The 23,481-nt window shown below is 44.4% G+C and overlaps 1 protein-coding gene across 1 annotated transcript; it reads left to right on the forward strand.

Annotated features, from left to right (window-relative positions):
* Positions 1–13,128: 13,128 nt before the first annotated feature.
* Positions 13,129–21,688, forward strand: GCM1 (GCM transcription factor 1). Its single transcript, XM_015859242.3, has 5 exons — positions 13,129–13,324; positions 14,619–14,871; positions 15,773–15,885; positions 16,847–16,975; positions 18,422–21,688. The coding sequence occupies exons 1-5, from the start codon at positions 13,223–13,225 to the stop codon at positions 18,935–18,937; spliced, it is 1,113 nt and encodes a 370-aa protein (XP_015714728.2). The 5' UTR covers positions 13,129–13,222; the 3' UTR covers positions 18,938–21,688.
* Positions 21,689–23,481: the final 1,793 nt, after the last annotated feature.

Raw genomic sequence — 23,481 nt, forward strand, 5'->3', positions numbered from 1 at the left:
CTAGGCTGAACAAACCCAGTTCCCTCAGCCTGTCCTCATAGGGGAGGTGCTCCAGCCCCCTGATCATCTTTGTGACCCTCTTCTGGACCCTTTCCAAAATCTCCATATCTTTTTTGTACTGAGGGCTCCACACCTGGACACAATACAACAGATGGGGCCTCACAAAAGCCAAGTAGAGAGGGACAATCACCTCCCTATCCCTGCTGACCACCCCTCTCCTGATGGAGCCCAGGATCCCATTTGCTTTCCGGGCTGCCAGAGCGCACTGCTGGCTCATGTTGAGTCTTTCGTCCATCAGGACCCCCAGGTCCTTCTCTGCCGAGCTGCTCTCAAGGACCACTCCTCCCAGCCTGTACAGGTGCCTGCGGTTCTTCCGGCCCAAGTGCAAAACCTTGCACTTTGCCGTGTTGAACCTCATTAGGTTCTCCCGAGCCATGAGCAGAAAGGTCCTAACTTTTCTGATGGGAAGAATTGCCTCGCAGCAAGAGGCAGAAGGAGCCCTGTTGTTTGACAAACAGGGATGGGGCAGCTGTGCAAGGGCAGCAAAGGAGGATCATTTACATTGCATTTTGTATGGGAAGGGGTAAATGCTGGTGGAAAATGAATCTGTTCACATACAAATGCAGTCCCCTATGAGTTGGCTCTGTCTTTGTGTTCACTTCTCCTGAGTTGGTGTGATGGGGAATGCATAAATATTGTGGCACAATTTCACTGTTTCTGCCACATTCACAGCCTTCCCTCTAGGATTAGCCAGCACAGATTGGTAATCAACACTATGTGGTGATAAATTACCTGACGGAAGTATTTAAAGCGAGAGACATATGTTCAGTGCATAGTGAAGTACTGCAGCATTTGTCTGGCTGCCTATCCACATGGTGTCACATCCCCTTGAGCAAGCAGGAAACCTGCCTTCATGAGCTGCTCTGCCTGCCACTAGAAGCCTATGTTTACTAAATGCTATGAATGCCATTTTACCAGCTGCTGTAGGAAAGCAGCATCTCAAATCATACCACAAAAACAGGAGCCTCTGGGGAAAAAAGGGAATCTGTAGCCTGTGTAGTTATCTAAATACATTACTTCCATTAAAGTCAATGGGACCTCGATGCCTCAGGGCCTTTCTGGGGCTGAGTTCCTCATACACTTCTGTGCCTTTGGAAAGGATTCCCTCTTTGAAAGATCTTCTGTTCATTTCTCAGTTTGTTTTGCTTCCCACAGCACACGGGGAAGTGCTGGGAGCTGCTCGGGGTGCACTGAGCTGCTGCAGCCTCTCTGATGCAAATGAACTTCTGCTCACTGGAATAGTGATGAGTTCGCAGAAAAGGCCAGGAAATGCCTCTTGTGCATACAGATGGTGTCACTATTATCAGCTGTTATCAGCTTTGTTTCCTTTTTAATTTGTTTTTTCTTTGAAAGTTGTTATGAAAAACATCCCCTGAGCTTAAATAGAGAGAGAGCTAAGAAGTCCTGGTAGCATCTCACTCTGGTTTCTGCACTGAGTACAACTCTCCACATGTTGGGGAAATATGCTGGCTATGCCCACTGTTAGGAATCATAGACTCATAGAGTGGCTTGGGTTGGAGGAGACCTTAAAGGTTACCAGTTCCAACCCCCTGCCATGGGCAGAGCAGCCCCCCACCAGATCAGGTTGCCCAGGGCCCATCCAACTGGCCCAGAGCACCTCCTGGGTCTCTTCCAATTTATGCCATCCCAAATCAACCAAACAAGCAGAACCCCATAAACCCATCACAGCCCCGCAAAATCCCAACCCTTTACCACCCTTCAGTAAGGAAGTCTTTTGCCCTACTGCCTGTTTTAGCATGTTCTTGTGAGTCCCAATAAACAGGGCGAGCATCACGACGGAGCACATCTTGCTATTGCAGGATGCCCTCTCCTGGCGGCACAAGAGAGGTGATGAAGTGGTGGGGCAGCAAACTGCCTCCTTTGGATCCTCTTCAAAAGAAGGGAACTGAGCAGAAGGGAAATTTTGGGGTGAAAAGAGCAGCTGTTCTGTACTTGAAACACCCACAGCAGGTCCTAGCAGAGTAACAGTACAGTTACAGATATGCAGAGTGTTGCAGAGTTATAGTTTGCAAAGCGGAGACGAGTGAAATAAGGTCCTTATTTCACTGCTGCAAAGACTTTACAATGAAGAGTTAGTGTGAGAAGAGGGGTCATAATGAAGAGGAGAACAAAAGAAGTGTGTCCTGTGTTATGGATTAGGTGCTGCATGTGACCCCAGTGACACTAATCAGTTTGGGAGCTGCGATTTGGGGGGAAAGTAAGAGCTGTTTGGGTACAAGTGATTGGAGTCCAGATCTGTGTGTTCTGGTACTCAGGACTACTCAGAGCATTTTACAGGTGGAGGTGGATGAGTATGTCCGGGTGGGGGAGAAAGAAAGAAATCATTGGACTCAGCTTAAATCTCAAATCAGACACGTCTAAAGGTCTGCTGTGATTATTACTGTAATACAGCATCAGCTGCTCAGCGCATACGAATGGCTGTAATTGCTTAATAGCATTTGGTATTTCCAAGGAACTACTGACCCCAGTACACAGGACATGGTTAGGGTGGTGGGGATGGGCTGATGCCTGGAGTAGATGATCTCTTTTCCTACTGTAATGATTCTGTGAAAAAACAGAGCGTGAATCATAACCCAGTGCTCCCTCTGAGATGAGTGTCATGTCTCTTGACAGCCACATGAACCCGGCAAGCATTTCAGACAGAGCCATTGGGATCACTGGGGCCTGCAGAAGCTGCTTTCTCCTGGCACCAGGTCTGTCCCCATGTCACACTGCTTCTCTTTTCTAATGCTCTTTGTAAGTTTCACCTCCAAGTCTGTGGAGATTTCTCCATGCCTACCAGTGGATTCTTGCTTTCAAGTAAAGAACTTAGCTGGCTGTTGAGATGCTGGTTCCTCCCAAGGGAAAGGTTATACGTTAATCATTCATGGCACAACACAAAGACACCAGGTCATAAGGAGGCTGAACACATGCTAAAAATAATGTAGTCCAGGTAGGAAATGAAGAGGTCTGCAAGATGCACTTAGAGGTCTTGACTCTTTTGTCCTTTGAAACTGAAGATCCCAGATCAAATCCTACTTTGGCAGTGTAAGAATGGAAGAACTGAAGGCAGCATCCCATGATTAAATTCTGATGGAGAGAGGTTGAGTAACGAGATCCCTAACAAGAGCTGGGGGCAGCCATTCCCACAGGCTCCCCTTCACCTTTGGACAACGCAGGGTATTCTGTCATGGTTTGTCTGTACTTAGTTAAAGTCTTTAAATGTCCTAACATTGTGAGGGCGCCTATAGGCAAAGTGTCTGTGCTTCCAGGTCCTTGGCCTACCACCAGGAGCACCAAGGTTGCCGGGGAGGTGCAGTGCACAAGGGGCGCCTCGCTGCTGTCCTCAGGAGGAAGAACCAGGTTCTGCTTGGGGGGACACAGTAAGAAGACAAGGGGGAAAAGGAAAGGACAAAGGTGCAGGTTGCAGCAAGGGAAATTCAGATAAATTCTTCACAGTGAGTGGTTGAGGAGTGTCACAGGTGCCCAGAGTGGCCATGGGATCTCTGTCCTTGGAGACATTCAAAGCTCAGCTGGCCAGGCCCTGGGCAGCCTGCTGCAATGTCAGAGCTAGTTAGCCTTGCTTTGAGTGGGGGTTATTCTCATTGGGGGGCAAGTTATTGTGGCAGTGGAGAGAATGAGAAGAGACCTTGTTTATCGGGGAAACAATTGAAGCAGTTTCTCTCCTCTTCAAATGGAGGGAAGTACTCAGGGCTTTGCCCAAGCTGTGTCTGCACAGGAGTTGCTGCAGGAAGCCAGAGGCAAGTCAGTAGCATATGAGCTCTGCATCTGTGAACTCTAAATGACAGAAGTAAATGTCACCTGAAAGCAAATGGTTCAAAACCTGAACTTTTAAAAAACAGATGTGCAATAATAGCATAAATAGCACAACCTTGTCCTTCCAACTCCCTCTGTGTTTGCAATGAGTTGCAAAGGCTGGCACCAAACTGTTTCTGCTTCTGTTTCCTCTGTTAATACCTCCTATGCTGTCCTGCTAGGTGTTCCTCCTCCTCTGAGCTAGACATTCTTCTTGGACTAACTGTCCCACCTTCATTTGGAGATCTGGAGGAACATTTAGATTGGATGTTCCACGGCTGGTAATACTTCTTGTCGGAGATATTTACACTTACTTCCCAAATCCTTTGCTATTTGTCCTATCCCTGTTCAGATCCCTTAACATTTTAGCAGAAAGCTGGGCTGTACTTGCTCTGTTTATTGCTTTATGAGCTCCTTCCTTCTTTATTCTGCTTCCTACAAGTAAGGACAGACTTCCCCATCAGAGACCACTTTGCCTCCCAAGAAACTGATTAAAACTCACCTGTGCCTTAACACATAGAAGTGTTAATAGCCCAGTTTGTAGTTACTGCAAATGAATTACCCTATTAATAATGGAGTGTTGTTTAGTTGCATCTCTGTCCTGCAGGGAGCTGAGCTTTAAAGAAGCACAAGCAACAGAGATGAACTAACAGTCAAAGTTGGAGGAGGAATGTTTTGTGGACTTGAGGCTGAGGAGAGAAGTGTCACTGAGGGTTTGCAGGCAGAGCTTTAAGGATTTATTTCACACGGGGAATTGACTGCTGTCTCCATCTAAGGGAAATGAGGGCAGTTATCAAAGATGCATTGGGCTGCTTCCTCCATGTGGTTGGTCGGATCGCAGCTCTGCCTTGTGGTGGAGTCCTGGCTGATGGGACTTTTCTTCTGTTACTGATTACACGGTGTGCCAAACCATGTGTGTCAGCTGCGCTCAAACCAGAAAGCCTTTCTGTGTCCCTGCTGCCAGAATTGCTGCCTCTAAGCTTTAAGTCGTGCAGAAGGCAGCTTTGTTCCTGCTCCGGGACACCTTGTCCTCCTGCTCTGCCAGGGACCTGCCAGAGCATTGCTGGCTGGTTCTGGTAATTGCCTACAGGTAGCAAAGCCAATGATTGCTGCCAGCAGGGAATCTAAACCACGGCTGGAAGGGTTTTGCCTTATTTTCTTTTGGTCTCCTCTTTTTCCATCCACAGACTGTGAAAAATACACAGATCTGTATCGGTTCAGTGCTCTAAGGAAAGCAACAGGACACAAAGGAAGACCAAAGCCAACAGAGCGTGGTGGGCAGGCTGGGTGTGGTGCATCCTCACCCGTGAAAACAGGGATTAACGTGACTCACAGCTGTATCAGTGCAGGGAGAGCCTTTCCAGCATTTCCAGCTAGCGAGATCATCTACTGCAGTGAAATGACTCAGTGACCGTAAGAGGCGGTCAGAGGCTTTCTCTGGAGTCTGTTGCAGGGGCAGAGCAATGTAATAGATGGGAAAATGCGCTGAGCACATCTCCTCTGGGGTTTGTTACTGATCTCAGCTGCACAACTCTGTTCAGCTCTCTGAAATATTTGACAGCTTCTTGAGATCTTCAAATAACTTTAGGGACAGCACTCAGTTGCCACTGAAGAGCACAAAGCGCACCTCAGCTGCATAACACTTACATTTTGCTCTAAGTTTGGACAGCTTTTACAACGTAGGGGTCCATCTCTTGTTTGGTTAGGGTCAGCACCGAGCACTTTCCCCTAGGAGAAAACATCCTCCCTAAGGCAAAATTATTGGCCCTTGGGGCAAAAACTGCATTCAGCTTGGGGCAGAAGGAAGTGATTCCACTAAGCAGTGGGTTTAAGTGATTTTCAAAGCCTACTACTCCTGGCTTTTGGGATTCTGGCTCATTTTTTAAATGTCATGTTGTCCTAAATATGAAGACACGTCACACGAAAGGAAGGCACTTGGAGCAAGGAGATTGTGTCTGCTCCTTGAGAAAGAAGGACCACTTCATAAACTTCCCTCTCAAATCTGACTCCAGTTCCCATCTGATTCAAACAGGAGTGTGCCCCTTGCAGAGCTCCATTGCAATAACGTCTCCTGGATGTGAAGTTCTGCAAGTGCAAATGGAACTCAGAGGGTCTCTTGTGTTTTTCCATTCCATCTCTGTGGTGATTTCTCAAGATCCTGAAAATCTGGTCATGTCTTCTCTTTCCTGCAGTCTTTGCAGACCTCTGGTATGCATAGAAAGGAGGAACCAGTATCAAGGAAGAAAGGGAAGCAAGAAAACTAAACCCAGAAGCTGCCTGCTTTGCCACTTTACCCAATGGTACTCACTTGGCATGTTTAGCAAAGAAAGGCTCCTAAGGAGGTTGGAAGTCGATTATGACTTCACTACATGCATTGCCAAAAACAGCAGCAGGAAATGAAGAAGCCCAATGTGCAAGTGACCATTGTGCATCATGGAACAACATGTTTCTCTTCTTGTCTTTTTCTCCTTGTTGCCCAGCGTGGTTCGGTAGGTATGATCTTAGCCATAGATGTTTATCCCCAAATGATCAATCCACTTCACTGCTTTACTTAAGAAGAGTAAAGAGGTTCGTTTTCAATGAGATGACTGATTCAACTTATTTTTTCCTTGTGAATATTTCAGCAAGTGCGAGTGAAAGGAAATGCTTCCAGAAAATGAGTAACCACATAAACTTTGGATTCCAACTACTTCTGTGTTTCTGCTTTTTTCACTATTAAATGACTAATAAATGTTGTAGTGGTTGCTATGCCTACAGTCAAATAGTCCACTTGCACAAATCCTTTACACACAAATAACTAAGTTTCATGGCTCAGAAAACAAAGCTGCAGTGAGCTCAGCTGTCTCTTGACATCAGCCCCTCTGCGATGACTGCTTGTTAAAGGCCTGATGGGCAACTGCAACCTGTGCTGTCCGCATGTCTCTGGAGCAGGAGCAGCTCTTGCTCTCAGTGGGCTGTTGCTCCATTTATTGATGTTGCAGTTCTCTATTTTTCTGTACAGAAACTTTTAGAGACTCTTCTCTAATGGGCAGGAGTGTGTGTCAGTTTCTGAAGGTATGAAACCTGCTGCCAGTTAGATGCATTAGGACATCACTTCTGGAGATGCAATTTCTCATACAGAGATCGATTTGCCTCCTTCGTCAAGGTGAACTGGAGTCACGCACATTAAATAGATGGGAACATCTTGACTTTCTCACTTTGCAACGTCCTCTGTTCAGCAGACTGTAAGTTCCTCGGGGAAGGGAGTGTTCAAAGCAATGTTTCATTCTATCAATAGTAGTGAAAAAGGTATTTTTGCAGCAGAAAAGTTATTTTGGCTTCTGGTCTCTGGTGTGAACTGAATGGTAGCATTGGTACTTTGCTTCCTTCAGCTTGGGAGATGTAAATACAACCACAGAGCCTGGCCAAACATGGCCTGTGGGACTCCCCACACGAGTTTTCCATTACAGTTAGTTAGAAGGGTGGCTGAGTTGAAGCACGGGTCTTCAGAGGAATCACAAACCTGGTGAAGAAAGGCTTCAGAGGAATAAGGATTCATCGGACAGTTACACTGCCAGTTGCAAGAAAACTGGAGATGGTCCCATCTCATTAGTTAGTAGGAAAATGAAAGCATTTTAGGGGGAGAGCTGAGGTTTCCCTCATACGAATGTCTGGGGTTGTCCCAGCCCAGCTGCAGGATTGATGTCTGCCTCTTCCCAGTTATCAGGACTCTCCTGCAGTCACCACAGCCTTTCAGAGACGGCCTTGCAGCAATATCAGCCAGCTCCCTCAGTCCTTGGGTGCACCCCAATCCAGTCTCCAGACATGTGTGGGTGTCCATTTTGTTTAAACTGTCCACAACTCTACATTTTATAACAGCTTGAGATTCTAAAGAAAGCAAAGAGAACAAACGAGTTACAAATCTGGGGCCTTAAATTCACCAATAGCCTGTGCAGAAAAAACATTTGCAACTGCTCTTTGTGAAGGACAAATGGCTAAGTGAAAAAACAGAGAAAATGAGAAGCAGGCTTTCCCTTCTGTGCTGAGAACAAGGTGTAAGAAAAGCCAGTGATTCTTATTAAACTCCCACTGCAGTTTGTGCAGCAGCATGATAACAAATACATCGGCCATCAATGGAGTGTCATCATTTTACCAGAAAACTGCTGCACTCTGCTCTTAGATGTGTGGGAAACTGTGCTGTATTTAGTCTCAAGCACAGGGTAATGGTCTGTTCCAAGCAGATTCAGAACAACCTGCAATACTGTGTTGCTTGTGTGGATGGACTTCTGCAGTAAGGTTGGTCAGACATCCATCAAACTGAGTGGAAAGGCAGAGAATCACAGAATCACAGAATCACAGAATGACCCGGGTTGGAAGGGACCTCAAGGATCATGTAGTTCCAACCCCCAAGATGAGATGCTCTCCTTGTCACAGTGTGGTGCAAGATACCACTACCTCCAGCACAGCTAACCAACAATGGCAGAGCATCCTGTACAACTTCCAGTACCCAACCAACTATGTTTTATAGAGATATACCCAGATTTCAATGAAATTTATTCAGGTTGCTTGAGGGCTTCACAACATAATCTTTATTCTGCAAATAGAACTGAGTTTGTTGAGTCTAAATAGGGAAGGTCAAAAGTGAAGAGTTTATCAGGTATCCAGGACTACTAGTCTTCCTGCCTTCACTGAGCTTTGCTGGGGCTGTCATGAAGGCCAAGGGGAAAATGCTTTAATAAAATATATTGGAACAGCTTTAGTTGGATTAGATGAAGCCAATGAGGCACATGGAGGGAGCTGAGGGATTTCAAGGGATGAAAGAGGAAGCTTCTCCAAAGGTTTCATCATACTGCTGAACTTGAACTCACAGCTGAGAAGCCTTTCTCCCAAGAGCTACAGGGATAGGACGCGGGTCAAATAGATAGCCAAGTGTAATCTGGCATTTCCAAAGCTGAAAAAGACATGATCTTTTATCAGTGTTCTAATTCCCACCAGTCTCTTACATACTGAAATGAGCTAAACTGGAAATGAAGCTCTGCTATCTTAGGGGCAACAAAGCTAAGTCCTGTAGCAAAGCAAACAACTTAAAGGAAGCTATTTCTCCCACAAGGTGTTACTCCAGTTGCTCAGGCTGTGGAAAGGTTCCACTCATTTTTGAATAAACAACAAAGCAAATTAGTCAAAGCTTTAGAATTTCTGCACAAAAACATGAATCCATAACAAGATGTAGTCTGTAGAAACCGGAACAGTGTGTGCATAGTGGATGATTATATCAGCAACGGTGGCTGATGTGAAGTTTGGGTGTGAGTAACTAGTAGGAATTTATTTTGTAATTATCTGTAGGTGAGACTGGGTTCATCAGGGATGATACTCCATCTGACACCGGAGAAGAAGAGCTGTCAGAGATGATATTAGAAATGACTCAGCTCCTACAAGGAATGGGGAAGACAATAATCATTCTGACATACCAAATTTCTCTTCTGAAGTATGTGGACACATGTAGGAAAAATGCTAAGTCATGGCCCAAACCAGTGATTGAGCACCTGGTGAGAAGGCAGGGCCAGCACAGGGGAGCTCAGGTGCATGCAATGCAGCTGAGAGACCAAAATGGGTGGAGCCAGGATCCACCTCTTCCCCGACCTCATTTTAGGGTTGGCAGTGGAGGCGAAGTTTTCTTGCTGGATATTCCTGCCTGTCTGAGGCCTTCCAAAGGTAAGCAGTTTTTCTCCTCTTGTTTCTGCACCTATGACTGCTGTATTTGGGTTTGCTTTCTTTTGCTGCAGTTTAGGACTTTGCCATTCAGATATTATTGCTGTATGTTCCATCACACTCTAGCATTACTGCATGGAAGACAACTCATTCAGTAATCAGATGCTCTTCATATCAAGAAAAAGGAAAAATATGAAATTCAGAGGAAGGAAATAGGACCACATTCAATATGCATCTATAAGATGATTTGCCTGCAAGTAACGTTCGCTCTGTGAAGAACAAAGGCATTAAATGTATTGGCACCAAATGCAAACGCAAGAGGAGAAACTGAATGTAAATTCAAGACATGATATGTATGAAGGCACTATGCTGAGAAGATTAGCAAAGTAATGACAATATCCAGACAACAAATCCACTTTTTTGATTACATGAAAATGTCTCCACACTATACAATGTCTTGCACCTATACAATGCATAGGTGTAAGACCCACAGGAAACATTTCAACTACAGCTTTGGATAGTTTGCAGAAACAACTTATTTCAACGAGAATAGGGGAATTTGTGATTATGAAGAATAAGAGGAAAATTAGTAAAACTAGTTTATAGAACTATCAAGCTACACAAGCAAAACAATAAAGATTCAGAGCTGATTCCACTAAAGTATCCCAATATTAATGCAGATATATTACTGTATTGTTTGCGCATCTGTGAAATAGCTTTCCCTTGTGAAGTAAATCAGATGTCCAGGCACATCACCTGCTTTTCAGACTGTCTAATGTGATAAGAGAAACAGATTAAGGTGATCAATAAAGCTAATAGAAAGCTGGCCTTCACTGTCAAAGCATTAGGGCTTGAAGCTTTAATAAAGAACTACCAGGACGTGAAGCGAAGCATCTAGACTCAAGCAGCCTGAAGAGATCCCTAAGAAAAGCTCAGTCTTCAAATATTCTTCTTATATTATTCATAACATTCTTTAAGTAGTAATTCATTCAAGAACAGAGGCATGAAGAACATGGTGGGTCCACCTGGGAGGAAACACATCTCCACGAAATAAGAAGCATCCCCAGCACATTTTGCATGGGCCATGACTGCTTTCTGTCTACCTGCAGAAAGTTTATGCTTCGTGTCTGGGAATTTAATCAAATTGCTGCATCCTGCTGCCACAGTTGATCAAATGAAAATGATGTATCTGCAGATAAGTTTGGTGTTTTAAGTCTTCTGGACAGTGCTGGAAGAAAAAGTCAAGGATAAACTATTTTTCCTGTCAGTTTAAAGAACTATTCTACAAGGAGTATCTGTAGCATTTTAGTACCGTGCTGTCAGCTCCTTTCACTGCACTCAGCAGTAATGAAAGGAGGATAGGAGGATCAAGGGAGGACAAGAGGGCGATGAGGGCCAGCACCTGCATTGGCTGCAAGGTACGTGGGATGGCTTGGGTTAGTAGGGATCATCTGGCTAGAACAGCTCCTGCAAGTGCAGCAAGGAGAACCTTTCAGTGTCAAGGTTGAAGGTAGGACACAAATGCAGGCTTTGAAGAGAGTGAGACATGCACCACTGGCAGGACAGGTAACTCAGACATGGAATGGGCCGCTGTCTGCACCTTAGATCAAGGAAAAGTTGTCATCATTGACAGATGGCACCAGAGCGGGGAGCTCTGATGGTGGCAGTGACAGAAATGCTTCTCTGTGTGGCAGCAGAACAGTGCAAGCAAGAAGCCAGGCCTGGTGACTGCCCTGCAGCAGCCTCCATCCAAGCACTCCAGCTCTCACTTTCCATCAGCGCTTGGCACCAAACAACAGACAGCAGCGGCCCACAGGGGGGTGGCTGCTTGCTGGGCACTGCTCCATGAGGCTGCAAAAAACTGCTCACAGCTCCAGAGCAAGATCTATTTTCACAGATGGCGGCTGAAGAACTCGTACAATTCATCTGTGGTAGTGGTTTGAAAGACCACCCTTTCAAAAGAGAACTTGCAGCTTACAATGAATTCAAGCTGTTGGATACTATGACATTTGGTAGTACATGTAATCTCTTTTATAAATACATAAATCTGCTCCTTACAGTGGCCAACAACAAGTGCTTCCAAGGAGAACACAAGAAAATCTAAATCCTTGGTCCAGCTTTTGTGGATTTTGCATGCCTTGAGCCCTTTCTCTTTCTGGGAAGGACTGATCTTTCTGCACAGTATTGTAAGCAAAAAAAGTAATGCTGTTCTACAACTGGCAGTATCACAGTGCTGTGTGTAGTCCTTCCATTCTAGCTCTCTGCAGTCTAACAGCCTGGCTGCTTTCTGTCTGATGCTTTGCATTTGTAGCACTGTCTATATGGATCCCTTACTCACTTCCACGAGTTAATGTAGACCTCTGTGAAATAAGCACTGTATACATTACCCTTCTACACACAAAGGGGGAAGGGAAGGAGAAAAAACAAGACAACAACTAATTCAGAACTCATATTTTATCAAGCTGAGACATCTCTGTAATAATTTAAGCTGCACAAACAGTAATGAAAAAAGTCATATGTTGCATCATCCTATAATTATTACTCGCACTTTTGCTGCTCTTTCAGCCTTTGCCAGCAGTAGCTCGATACATATGACTCACTGTCAGTTTGGGATTTTTTGCTTAATATCATGAAGCCATCATTGTCTTTCATTAAACTTTAAGATAATATTTAATTATGGCCTTATCAATATAATGTAAAAATAAGAGTTACTCTGTTCTCTCTAATAAGGTGGAAGTCAATTTCTAAGGCATCTCATTTTGAAAAGTTTAAAAGTAACAAGACTTCCATTTTGGATTAAGTAACATTTCATGTTTTGGAGCACACAGCAGTCAAGAGTTATTTATTTAATACACTCATCCTGGTTTTCCAGTGCAGCTTATGTTTTGTTTGTCCTGACTCTGTCTCTGCTGTAATGCAATATGGAAATAGACGAGGACCTGATGTTTCTTCCAGCCGTTTGTATTCTGAGGCAGCAATACCCCCCTCTCCTACTAACATCTCATTTGAACCCGCGCTGCCCTCTCTGAATCAGCTTCAGCTCAAAGCCCTGCATGCAATGGTGCCGAACATGCCTCGTCCAGCCTCCTTCTCCACACTCCTCTTGTGCAGTTGATAACTCTCAGATGCCAAGTTTCTGAAATGGTTGAGAGTCATCTCATTTTGAGTGATGCAGCAGTGCACTCTTGCTTCTCACCCTTGTCGCATGTTGTATGTAAAACACCTATTGAATAAGCAGTGACTCAAAGAGCCCTGTGCAGCTGATTAGTTTGGCTCTGAAAATACTGAGAGCCAGAGTGGCTCTCTAGGAGTGGGATCTCATATAAAGGGAGACTGTCAGCAGAGTTACATGATTGGGTGGGAGAGAAAACCTAGTAAAATAACACAGATAAAAGCATGATTTGCTTGCTGTTCACCATGCCTTTGTAACATCATGGTCTGTCTCTAAGCTATACTTTCTACTGCGCTGCTGGCTTGCAAAACTTTTAATGGAACAAGTTTTTCTGGCAGAAGAACACTGATTTTTATCTTTAATGAGCAGCCTCTCTATCATTTTGCTTCGGGAAACAGCTTCCTGGTTGTAAACTGCTTGAGAGTGCTGACAACTTCAAAAGCAGCCAGTGGAGATTTCTTGCAAAGTTCAGGAAGGATCTCAAAAATGCTGAAGGCTGCAGACGATGTTGGTATGAAGCAGGAGGACTCTGCGCCCCAACGTGCTGAAATAACAAGTTGGGATATCAATGACATCAAACTCCCCCAGGTATGTGTCTGCGTCTTAGCAATTTACCCAATTCTGATTAGTCTTCTCCACCTCAAAACCCTTTTTCATCTATGTCTCACTGTGTTTATGTTCTTTGTCATCCTGAGCTATAGGACACTGTCTTGCTTGAAGAGCTAGAGAATGTCCAGTAAAATGGTTTTTCCTTCCTTCTGTTCTAAAAATCTTATCTGCGTCCTCCATGGAAAACCCATGGCACCCCACACCCCAAAGTCATCTTCCTGTCTCTTACCTTAGTACGTATGTCCCAGATTCCTCCTGCCAGTCTCTTTTGCCATCTAGCTCTGTCCTACACCCTCCAACACAGCCTTCTTACCTGATCCCAGTCTCTTCCCTGCTGTGTCACCGCTGCTTGCCCAAAGTCTCCATGTCCCAGTCCGTCTCCTCCCCAAGGTCACCTTCACCTGCGTTCAGCCTGAAGGCTTCCCCCATAGCTCTCTATGTGCTCTCCAATGAGGGAGCTCAGCAGCTTTTATCTTTCACAGCTCATATCCTTAGTACTATAATGGCTCTCAGTGGCTGGGAACAGCAGTTTTAAGCAAAGTCCTGTTCAGTTCTTATGCTTTTGTTATGATCAACCTTTACCCTCACAGACCATCAGAGGGTATGCTTCATGTTTTACAGCTTACTACAGTTTACTATGTTGACTGTAGCAATAAAGGAGTTATGTAATTAGCTCTTTGTCTTATTTTAATTCCCACTGAGGTGTTTTGTTCTTTCATTATTCCTTACAGTCTTGTCTTTGGGTTTGTTTTTTTGTTTTTGTTTTTTTTTTTCTGCTCATTCCCCAGTGTTGAAAATAAAACCTGACTTTTGGTTTTGGACTTCAAAAAAATCTCTGTGGAAGACTTTCACTTTTAGGCCAAGAATCCAGAATGAAAGAGCTGCAGATGTGCAAATAGCCTCAGCTTGATTCAGTATTTGCCCTTTTTATAGTGAGTGGAGATAAACCAAGGCAGTGTAATGCTGATTTCATGACCAGAAGGGCAAAGCAGAACAGCATGTGTTGTTTTCTGTCAGGTACCCCATCTTCACCCCCTGTTGCAGTTCTCCACATGGCAGTACCCACAGGCCAAGCCTCCTGACCTGGATCTCAGGGGCTTGTGAGGAGCCTCATTTTTTCTGCCTTCCTTGTTCCACGCTCTCTGGCAGCTGAGCTGCCAAGCAGCATTGATGCTGCTGTGCCAGAGTGATGCAGACTCAGGAAAACCCAGCAGAAGGCCACGCTGGGCTCCTACATGAGCCTCCCCATGTCTCTTTTTTGTCTCCTTTTCAGGATGTGAGACAGACGGACTGGTTTCAGGAATGGCCAGATTCCTACGTAAAACATATTTACAGCTCAGAGGATAAAAACGCTCAGAGGCATCACAGTAGCTGGGCAATGAGAAACACCAACAACCACAACTCTCGTATCTTAAAGAAGTCCTGCCTTGGTGTTGTGGTCTGTGGCAATGACTGCTCTACCTTGGATGGCAGGAAGATCTACCTGAGGCCAGCGATATGTGACAAAGCTAGGCAGAAACAACAGCGTGAGTATGGGGATGGCTGCTCGTTATGTGGCAGCTAATAGGTGAACACCATGTAAGCCAAATCAGAGGATACTCTTTGGATTACCAGCCATTCTTGTATTCAAATGCAACTATTAGAATACTGCACTTTACATTTCTAATATCAGAGGTGTTGTTTATTTGCTTGTTTCCTTTTGGACTCAATAATCCTTGTGGGCTCCTTCCAACTAGTGATATCCTATGATTGTATGATTTATTTATTTTTTCTTGTGGAAGATGGTAAGAGATTGATTTGCAGCCTTCTCAGGCCCTGCTGACCTTCATTATTTCATGGCCCCAAGAGTAACTTGAGGAAGTCTTGCAGGAAAGACAGTGCTCATTAACTGCAATGGCTGGCAAATAGGCCTTATGGCCATGTTGCCAGAGAAAAGACAGTACAGAGAAAATGCGCTGGACACACATCTTTCATTTAGGTATTCTAAGCTCTTTCATATTCCTCAATAGAGCTACTGTTTTCGGGCACCAATGAACATTTTAGCTAAAGAAAGGTTTTACTTGAGCACTTGCTGAGGTCACAGTGATGTCCCATAGAAAAATCCAACAAGAACATACCTGACATTCCCGGTACTTTCTAGAACTGAAAGAAAACATTAAGACCTTTGAAGGTGAAAGCTCTTAGTTGGCCATACTAAAGGTGGAAATAGCTTTTGCTAGTTATATTTAATAATGGAACAGAATAAATGTAACCATTTATTTGCTTATGCTTGAAATTATTATTATTATTATTGCGTAGTTTATTCTCAGTGCAGTTCCTAAGCCCCAAACTAGAAGTGGCAGTCCACCCCCAAGAGAACCATTGTACCAGATGGGATTCACCTGTCTGGCGTTACATAGGGAATACTTCCCCCTGTCTTTTCTCCAGGGAAGTGCTGTCCAAACTGCAACGGACCCCTGCGGCTCCTTTCCTGCCGAGGCCATGGGGGTTACCCAGTCACCAACTTCTGGAGGCATGAAGGCCAGTTCATATTTTTTCAGGTTGGTATAAAATTACCTTACATTATGCAGGTTAATGTTAAAGATTCTTTTTTTCTTTTGGAAGTACTGATTAAGGAGATTTTCTTGTTCCAACAAATAAGGGTCGTGGAATATGTCAACAATGCAGTTGTAAGGTCAAAACATTTCATAATGTGTGTGCAGGTTCCCAAGCTACCTGATCTAACTGGGCACATCCCTGCTGGAGCAGGAGGGTGAGCCAGACCCCCAGTGGTTTTTCCCAATCTAAATTATTCTATGCTCCTATAGTTTCAAAGCACTTTTTTTCTTTAGGCTCCCAGAAGAACCTGTTGATTTTGAAGTATTTTTGCTCATATATAGGAAACAAATAATTATCAAAGAATCAGAAACACCACTTTATTATCAGCCTTGCCAGGGACCCTTTGTGTAGACATGATGCTATCCCAAGAGATCATGTATGGAAAACACCATCTATGCATTATACTCAACCTATACCTGGAAAACAATGCATTCAGTGTTTAAATAATTGGAATTGGTTTTGGAAGCTGTAGTCCTAGTTTAGTACCATAAACACTGCATTGCCTTCTAGTCTTTAGAGTCTTCGTAGTTCTCTTTCATTTATATGTAGGTTAAATAATATTCATTTTCTGTGGGAGCTGATAGAAATTAATGTCCTGCTAAACACACCTAAGAAGAATGATTAACAGCTGCAGGGCTGATATAGCCAGCTGACCTTGTGGCTTTAATTGGGTCTCCAGTGTGGGGAGTCTCTTCTGCGTATCAGTGTGTTGTACTACTTTATGACTTGGGGGAATTTCTGCCCTATCAGACTTTATCAGTGATCTGCTTGTTACTTGAGCTTCAATAAGTCTACACACCATTAAACCAGGCCGTGTGTGTGTTTTGGGCCTGTGCTAAAAGATCCTATTCCCTTAAGATTAATCACAAGACTGTTTCTAAATACTGCAATTCCTTTCTCAAGTCCAAAGGGGCTCATGACCATCCACGTCCAGAAACAAAACTAGAAGCAGAAGCAAGGAGATCCATTCAAAAGGCACACACAGCTTTTTCTCCACCTTCTCCAACGCTAATAAGACTCCAGGAGGTCAAGGTAACTTTTATTATCAACAAACGAAATTGCAGGGCAAGGGATCCCTGGTGCAAGGGACCTTGTCTTTGTGTGGGAGTGGGTTTTGTGTCTCTACATTTCATTTCCCCATTGTCAGGTACAGAAGGAGCAGGGCCGCCCCGAGCACCTTGCTCAGCACAGCACTGAGTCCATTGCTGGCATTCCCTAGTCAGAGCCTCTTTGGGCTGGAGGCAGGGCTGGAGGGCATCACTTCATTCTTGGCATGTTTTTTTGTCCATATAACTAATGCTTGCAAATAGTTCTTGGCCTCATTGTATTTAGTGGTATATATAATCTTTTCCTTCTTTATAAATGCACAAGTTGCCTTTAGAAAATTTTCCTACAAATGTTAAGTGCAGCTCCAGAAATTAAATGACTTATAAACAGATCTGGGAATAAAGTTGTTAGGCATTTGGTCAATTCTGTATTGATGCTGAAGGAGAATACTAGAAGGTTTTAAATGAATTTAACTTTTAATATGAGAAAATTCGGTTTTCACATGCAGTTGGTATTGCTGAACCTGAGAGAAGTCTCCATAGATTTGCCTGTAATGTTTTGACAAGAAATGAGGAGGGAGAGCCATAGAAAAATATATGGGCCCAAAATAGAGCAAGTGATGTTTAGGATGTTTTCTCTATGGCGTCACTTGATTTTTAGCTGAAGATGTGCTGGTCCTAAATTAGATCACTGGAATTTCTTCTCATTGTAAGGAGAGAGCAGTTGAAAGGAGCTTTCCTACTCTGGCAGTTAACAAGTCAGAGAATCACTATAATTAAATGGACACAAAGACATTATTATGAAGAGCAGAGACCTGTAAGTACTAATCAGAAATGATAGCACAGAATGAGTATTCTGACAGGAATTAAGTAGTGTAAAATTATAATCCAATAATTAAGGCATTTAAAGAAATTGCAAAATATCCAGGGAAAAAAAAAAGACTCAGAAGAATAATTCCAGTGTGCTGCTCCCTCCTCCAATGAGAGGAGTTTATGGCCAAATAGAATTTACAGATAATAAAAATAGTCAGTTAAGAATATTTCAAAACCACCATTTTAAAAAAAGAATATTTTATATATTTTCCAAACTCCATAGAAATAAATTCTGTGGAGTCAAATGTATTTCAATGATTTCATTTTCAAGTGCTCCTTCAGTATATCTTGGCAGCTGTGAATGTGAGATCTAGTGATTCTTTTTGTTTAAAACAGAATTCAGCTGAAAACCAGTGAGCCAAGCCCAGAACCATGAGCTCAGAGCCCCTGATAGGTTTGTCCCCAAAGCTCCTGGCTCTGCTTTAAAAGGAGGTGCTCCTGCTGTGCCTGCTTTATTCCCTGCAAAGTCATGTAATGCTTTTTGTATGCACTCGCTGCATTTTGGTTCATGTTGCTAGTCTGGACCGTGTTGCACTAAATCTCACCTTGCTTTCCCAAGTCTCTGACAGGTGAGGTCTCCACCCAGAAGGTTTTGCCTTTGCTCCTATCCCAGCCGGACCAGTGTATGCTACCTGCCAGTTTCGGGGGCTGTTTAAGCACAAGCTCCCTGCAGCAGACACCAGGCCACTGCATGGAACAGACACCATACCCAGGGGCAGCCGGGGAACATGTGGAAGGCAGGGTGCACCCTGCTCATGGTGGCTCATGCACACAGGCCTGGAGCAGCCCCCTGCACATCCCTGGTGTGCTGCCGGTTACAAAGGGAGGCCACAATCCCCTCAGGCCCAGTGCTGGCCCTCTTGGGGAGGAATCCTGTGAGGGAAAAGCCCCTCCGGCCTACAGCCTCCCTCCTCCATCCTACCCCCTGCCTCAGCATGGGCCTGGCCTGCGGGGCTCACACCAGCAGCTCCCAGTGCTCTTCAAGGAAAGTCATGGCGACGTGGAAGAAGGAAGGCGCTGCACGAACCCCAGCTACTGCAACAACTTGTTTTGTAACCTGTACCCATTACGGTGACTGGGTTAATGTTTTCTCTCTATATGCACCTCCAGCAACGGGCAGCATCTTTGCTTTTAGACATAAGGAAGGGCTTTTATACCTGCAGAGCTCTCCCTGCTTTCTTTCTTTTCCCTCACTACTTTGTCAATCTAACAGTCATCATCTCTTCTTACAAACTATCCTATTCGCTACCAGGCAGCTTGGCAGAATTTCACAGCACCAGCCCTATCACCCTTCCACCTGACCTAGTTTCACACATTTCACCCTGTGTTTCAATCACTTTCTGCAAGCCATATTTCAGCGGGAGATATCATTTACCTAATTTGTTTAAAAAAGTAGGGTGACAAAAATGAAAGTCCTTGCCTGAATTTAGTGGCCAGCTTTGGGAGGGATGCCAAGGCCAGAGCCATGTCTATGGCTGGTTCCCCCAGCTTCCCCAGTGCCGGCAGTGCTGACCAGCCCTGCCTGTGAAGCGAGCCATGCCCAGGCAAAAGGAACTTTTTATTGAGATGAGTCTGGAAGGACAGTATTACAAAACCAGTGGCAATAAAAACTTCACAGTACCTCAGACCATCTGGTGTGTGTCAAAACAGGTTTGGTCTTCTCATGAGAACTTCCAGTACCTGTAGGAGTTCTACAGGAAAGTTGGGGAGGGACTTTATGTAAGGACATGTATCGACAGGATGAGGGGAAATGGCTTTATAATGGAAGTAGATCTAAACTAGATATTAGGAAGACACTCTTTACTGGGGCGGTGGTGATACACTGGAATAGATTGCCCAGAGATGTCATGAATGCCCCCTCCGTGGAAGCTTTCAAGGCTAGGCTGGATGGGGCTGTGAGCAACCTGGTCTATGGCAGGTGTCCCTGCCTATAGCATGGGGGGCTTAAAGGTCCCTTCCAACACAAACCATTCTATGCTTTTTTTTTTTTTTTTTTTCTCTGCTTGTTTTCAACTTTTTAGACTCCATCTTTTTTTTTTCTTTATCACTTGGGAATATGTCGGTTATAGGAAAACTGCTCTCATTGTGAAGGGTGGAGTTTAAAGACATTTATAAGACTGGAACAAATTATATTTATAGAATGTTTGTGAAACAACAGCTGTGTAGTAATTTTTTATGTGGAAAAAATCTAAATGTGGCTCACAAGAAGACAGCCTTCTGTAGTTCACAAGCGTCAGTTCACCAGACTATGCCAATCCCTAGTTCTGTGTGTATTTTATGCTCCTTTGGATCAGTGTCTCGAAGAAGAAATGTCAAGGTTAAGAACATCCTCCACCTCTAAGACCGCAAAAGAGAAACTGATGAGAGCCATCAGCATGGGTGCTCTGAGAGGTGAGATGCAGGAAGGGCAGACAGATCCCTTGGGGCTGTATGTCCCATAGCTGAGATTCCTCTGTGGCTGCCCAACCAGCCACACCAGCACCGACCCTCCCTGATGTATGTCTTGCCTTTCCCCCAAATTCCTTACAACATGCAGCTCCTGCTCATGATCCCATGCATCCAGGCTATGGGACCGTACCTCACTTTGGGCAGACAGCTGGCCCTACTGGTGTATCCCGCTGATTTTCCAAGTTAAATGTGTTTTGGGCTCAGGGATATAGTGCCTTTTGAAAAGGAAATAAGACACAGGATGGCCATTTGATTTCTTTTTTCTGTTAAGTAAGCACAGAGAGGCCTTCCAGGCTTGCATGCAGTCAAGGTCAGTTTGACCTTTCTGTGTTGCTGCAGCTCCCTCCTTTTTGGTAGAATCACACATTGGAACAGTGTGGTGCCACATTTATAACCCTTTGGTTCAGAAAATGAAGACACATGTCCCACGTGTAGCCTTCACAAGAAGAACTTTTAGCAATATATTTAGAATGCATGAAAAGAAATGTCTGTACCTCTTCACTGTGACCCTCTCTTAAGCATTTGTAAGGTAACGTGCCCAGCTGTGAGAAGTGGCAGAAATCAGAGGTGAAAGACAGCACTAAGTACATTTTATCCTGCAATGTGAAGGAAATATCATGAACACTGAGACAGTTGTACAGGCTTTGTGAATATCACTACATGGCATGGATGGATTACACTCACTGCTTTCCCAAGGACCCAGCTCTGGAAGCCCTGCCTTCAATGTTCTTTAGAAGTAAGCACTGGGACTACTTCCAATCAGAGCTTTCTCTCTGATTTTCAACAAAAGAATTGTGGAATGCATTTTGGGGGATACAATCCAAGTAATTTTATCAAGGATTCTCTTTCTTCTTGGCCTCTGAGAGGCGTACTACCCTGTGTATCTGATACGCATGGAAATTTTGCTCTACTTCTCCTTGATGTTATCATTTGAGGCTTTTTAGATAGTTATAACCAAGGAGTTAGAATGGAACCACATAATCTTTTACTTTATCGCTAGCAAAATGTAGAAGTGGCTCCATGGTGGGTCTCAGCAGGGGGCCAGGAGAGGTGGAGGGGGATGAGAAGGAGGTGTAGTCTATTTGAGAGGAAGAAGTGAAGGAACTCTGATGATAACCGATTATAAATAGAAGCAATCAGCAATCAAAGCAGAGCATGAGTAGGATATTAATGATGCACACCCAAATACCCTAAACAGTTTGATGCTGGCTCTTGTGCAACGTCCTGATTGAACACGGTGCCTCCTTCTCCCAGAACTGCTGTAGTCCCCAGGCTCCAGGGGGTTTGTCTTCCACAGAGTAAATTTTAACACCGCTCACCTTCAAGTGCAAGGAAACATTGCCTTCAATGCAGGATGACAAGTCTGAGTCTTGGTAGTATGCTCCCAAGGGTCCCGGTGACCATAAAGTTGAAGGTAAGACATCAATGCATCCCCATGGTCAAAAAGGCAATATTCAAAGGCCACGTGGGCTCACTGTTCTAGGTGCCCCTTAAGTACAAGTTGGACCAGATAATCTCAAGAGATCCCTTCCAACTTCAGCCATTCTGTGATTTTAGGAACATTTAATATCCGATGTAGCTCCTAAGTCTTGCAGCTGCCATCTCCTCATCGGGTGCTCACGTTCCATGAGCTTCAGGATGACCTTCTGCACGGCAAGGAGTTCCTGAGGAACAGAGAGGCCCTTGATAAAACAGGGCAAACCAGGAAGGCCTTTGACCAGCTTTTCACACTGTGTTCATTCCTTCTGTTCTGAGTTAGGAAATGAAGAGCCAAACCTGGCTGTGAGGGCTTGTTTCTGGTTAGAGTGTTCATTTCTCAAAACCATTCAAGCCAAGATTTGAACTGCAGCTCTTCATGTTTTTTGGCAACCGTACCATCAGTGATGTGACTTAAGCCTTCTGTCATCAAGCACTGCACTATTTGCTCTTCTAAAGACAGACATAAGTAATACAAACCACAGTACAAGCAATGTCCTCTTCGCTTGATGGAACTGTCAGGCAAAGTCCAGAACCACAGGGTTAGAGAGCACCCACCTCCCTGGTACTTTCAAAGGAGATGGTGAATGCTTCGGCCACACATGGGTACTGACAGCAGTGAGGAACAGCTGCCATACACACAGCTGCAACTAAACAAACTTCTGTGGAAACTGTAAATACTGACATATTGAAAAGCTGTTTGCCAAACTAGAGATTTCCTTTGCAGAAGTCACAGCAGTGACAGGAAAAGTACGATGTCAATGAGGACACCAGCCCCTCAGCCATTGCCTTGAGCAGAACAGGGACTCTGGAGGCAGAGGCTTTCCCTCGAGGTCAAACAAAGTGTGTTCTGCTTTTATTTCCATTTTATAGCTCTTTCCTGTAAAACTAATGCTTTCCCAAAAAAGTTCCTATCGGGTACCAAGGGACCACTTCAGTGTTTCTAATTGGTTCATCTCTCTGATGCCCTATTCCAGTAAGAGAAGAAAACCTCATTCAGCAGCAATAAGCTTCATGTTTTTCTAAATAGATACTTTTGAACACCATCTGTGGGCAATTGCATGAGAACTGGTCAAATTCATTTTGAAGTTGGTCAACAAGATCAAGAGTTATTAATGGGAACTGTCAGGCTAACAGAGAGATGCCCAGATATCAACCTGCATTCACAGGGCTGGGAATCCAAGCACATCGTGTCTTACCAGTTCACTGAAGAGTGAATGCAGCACAATGGCTGTGATTGTCCAGATAAACTGTGTAACGCGGTCTTTTTTCCAACGAAGCAGTCTCACCACTCCCATGATGACTACAGCCTTTACAGCTCCTACTCCATCTTAGGCCTGCTGATAGCTGAGCACTGGAGGATAACAAGAGAAAGGTGAGCTCACACACATGTTCCTGAAGGCCAAGATCATCTCTGTCCGCAAAGTAGGTGGCTTGGGCACACCCACAGCGATGGTCAGCAGCCAGGTGTCCTCTGAACATAGCTGTAACACCGTACCATTTGGGTCTCACAAAGATCTTTCTAAATCAAAGTCCCAGGAAAGGAAAGAAGAAAAACTTGATTCAGGTGCTTTGCACATGCTCAGACAAATATTCACCTTATCATCAGATTGCTTTTTGCTGTAGTTTTTCAGGTTCTACAGACCTTGGTTTTTTATGTGAACTATTTAAGAAGACACACTCCTTAGAGAGGGA

The sequence above is a fragment of the Coturnix japonica genome, chromosome 3 (genome assembly GCF_054131305.1).
Source record: "Coturnix japonica strain WE chromosome 3, WE-NBRP24, whole genome shotgun sequence".
NCBI lineage: Eukaryota > Metazoa > Chordata > Aves > Galliformes > Phasianidae > Coturnix > Coturnix japonica.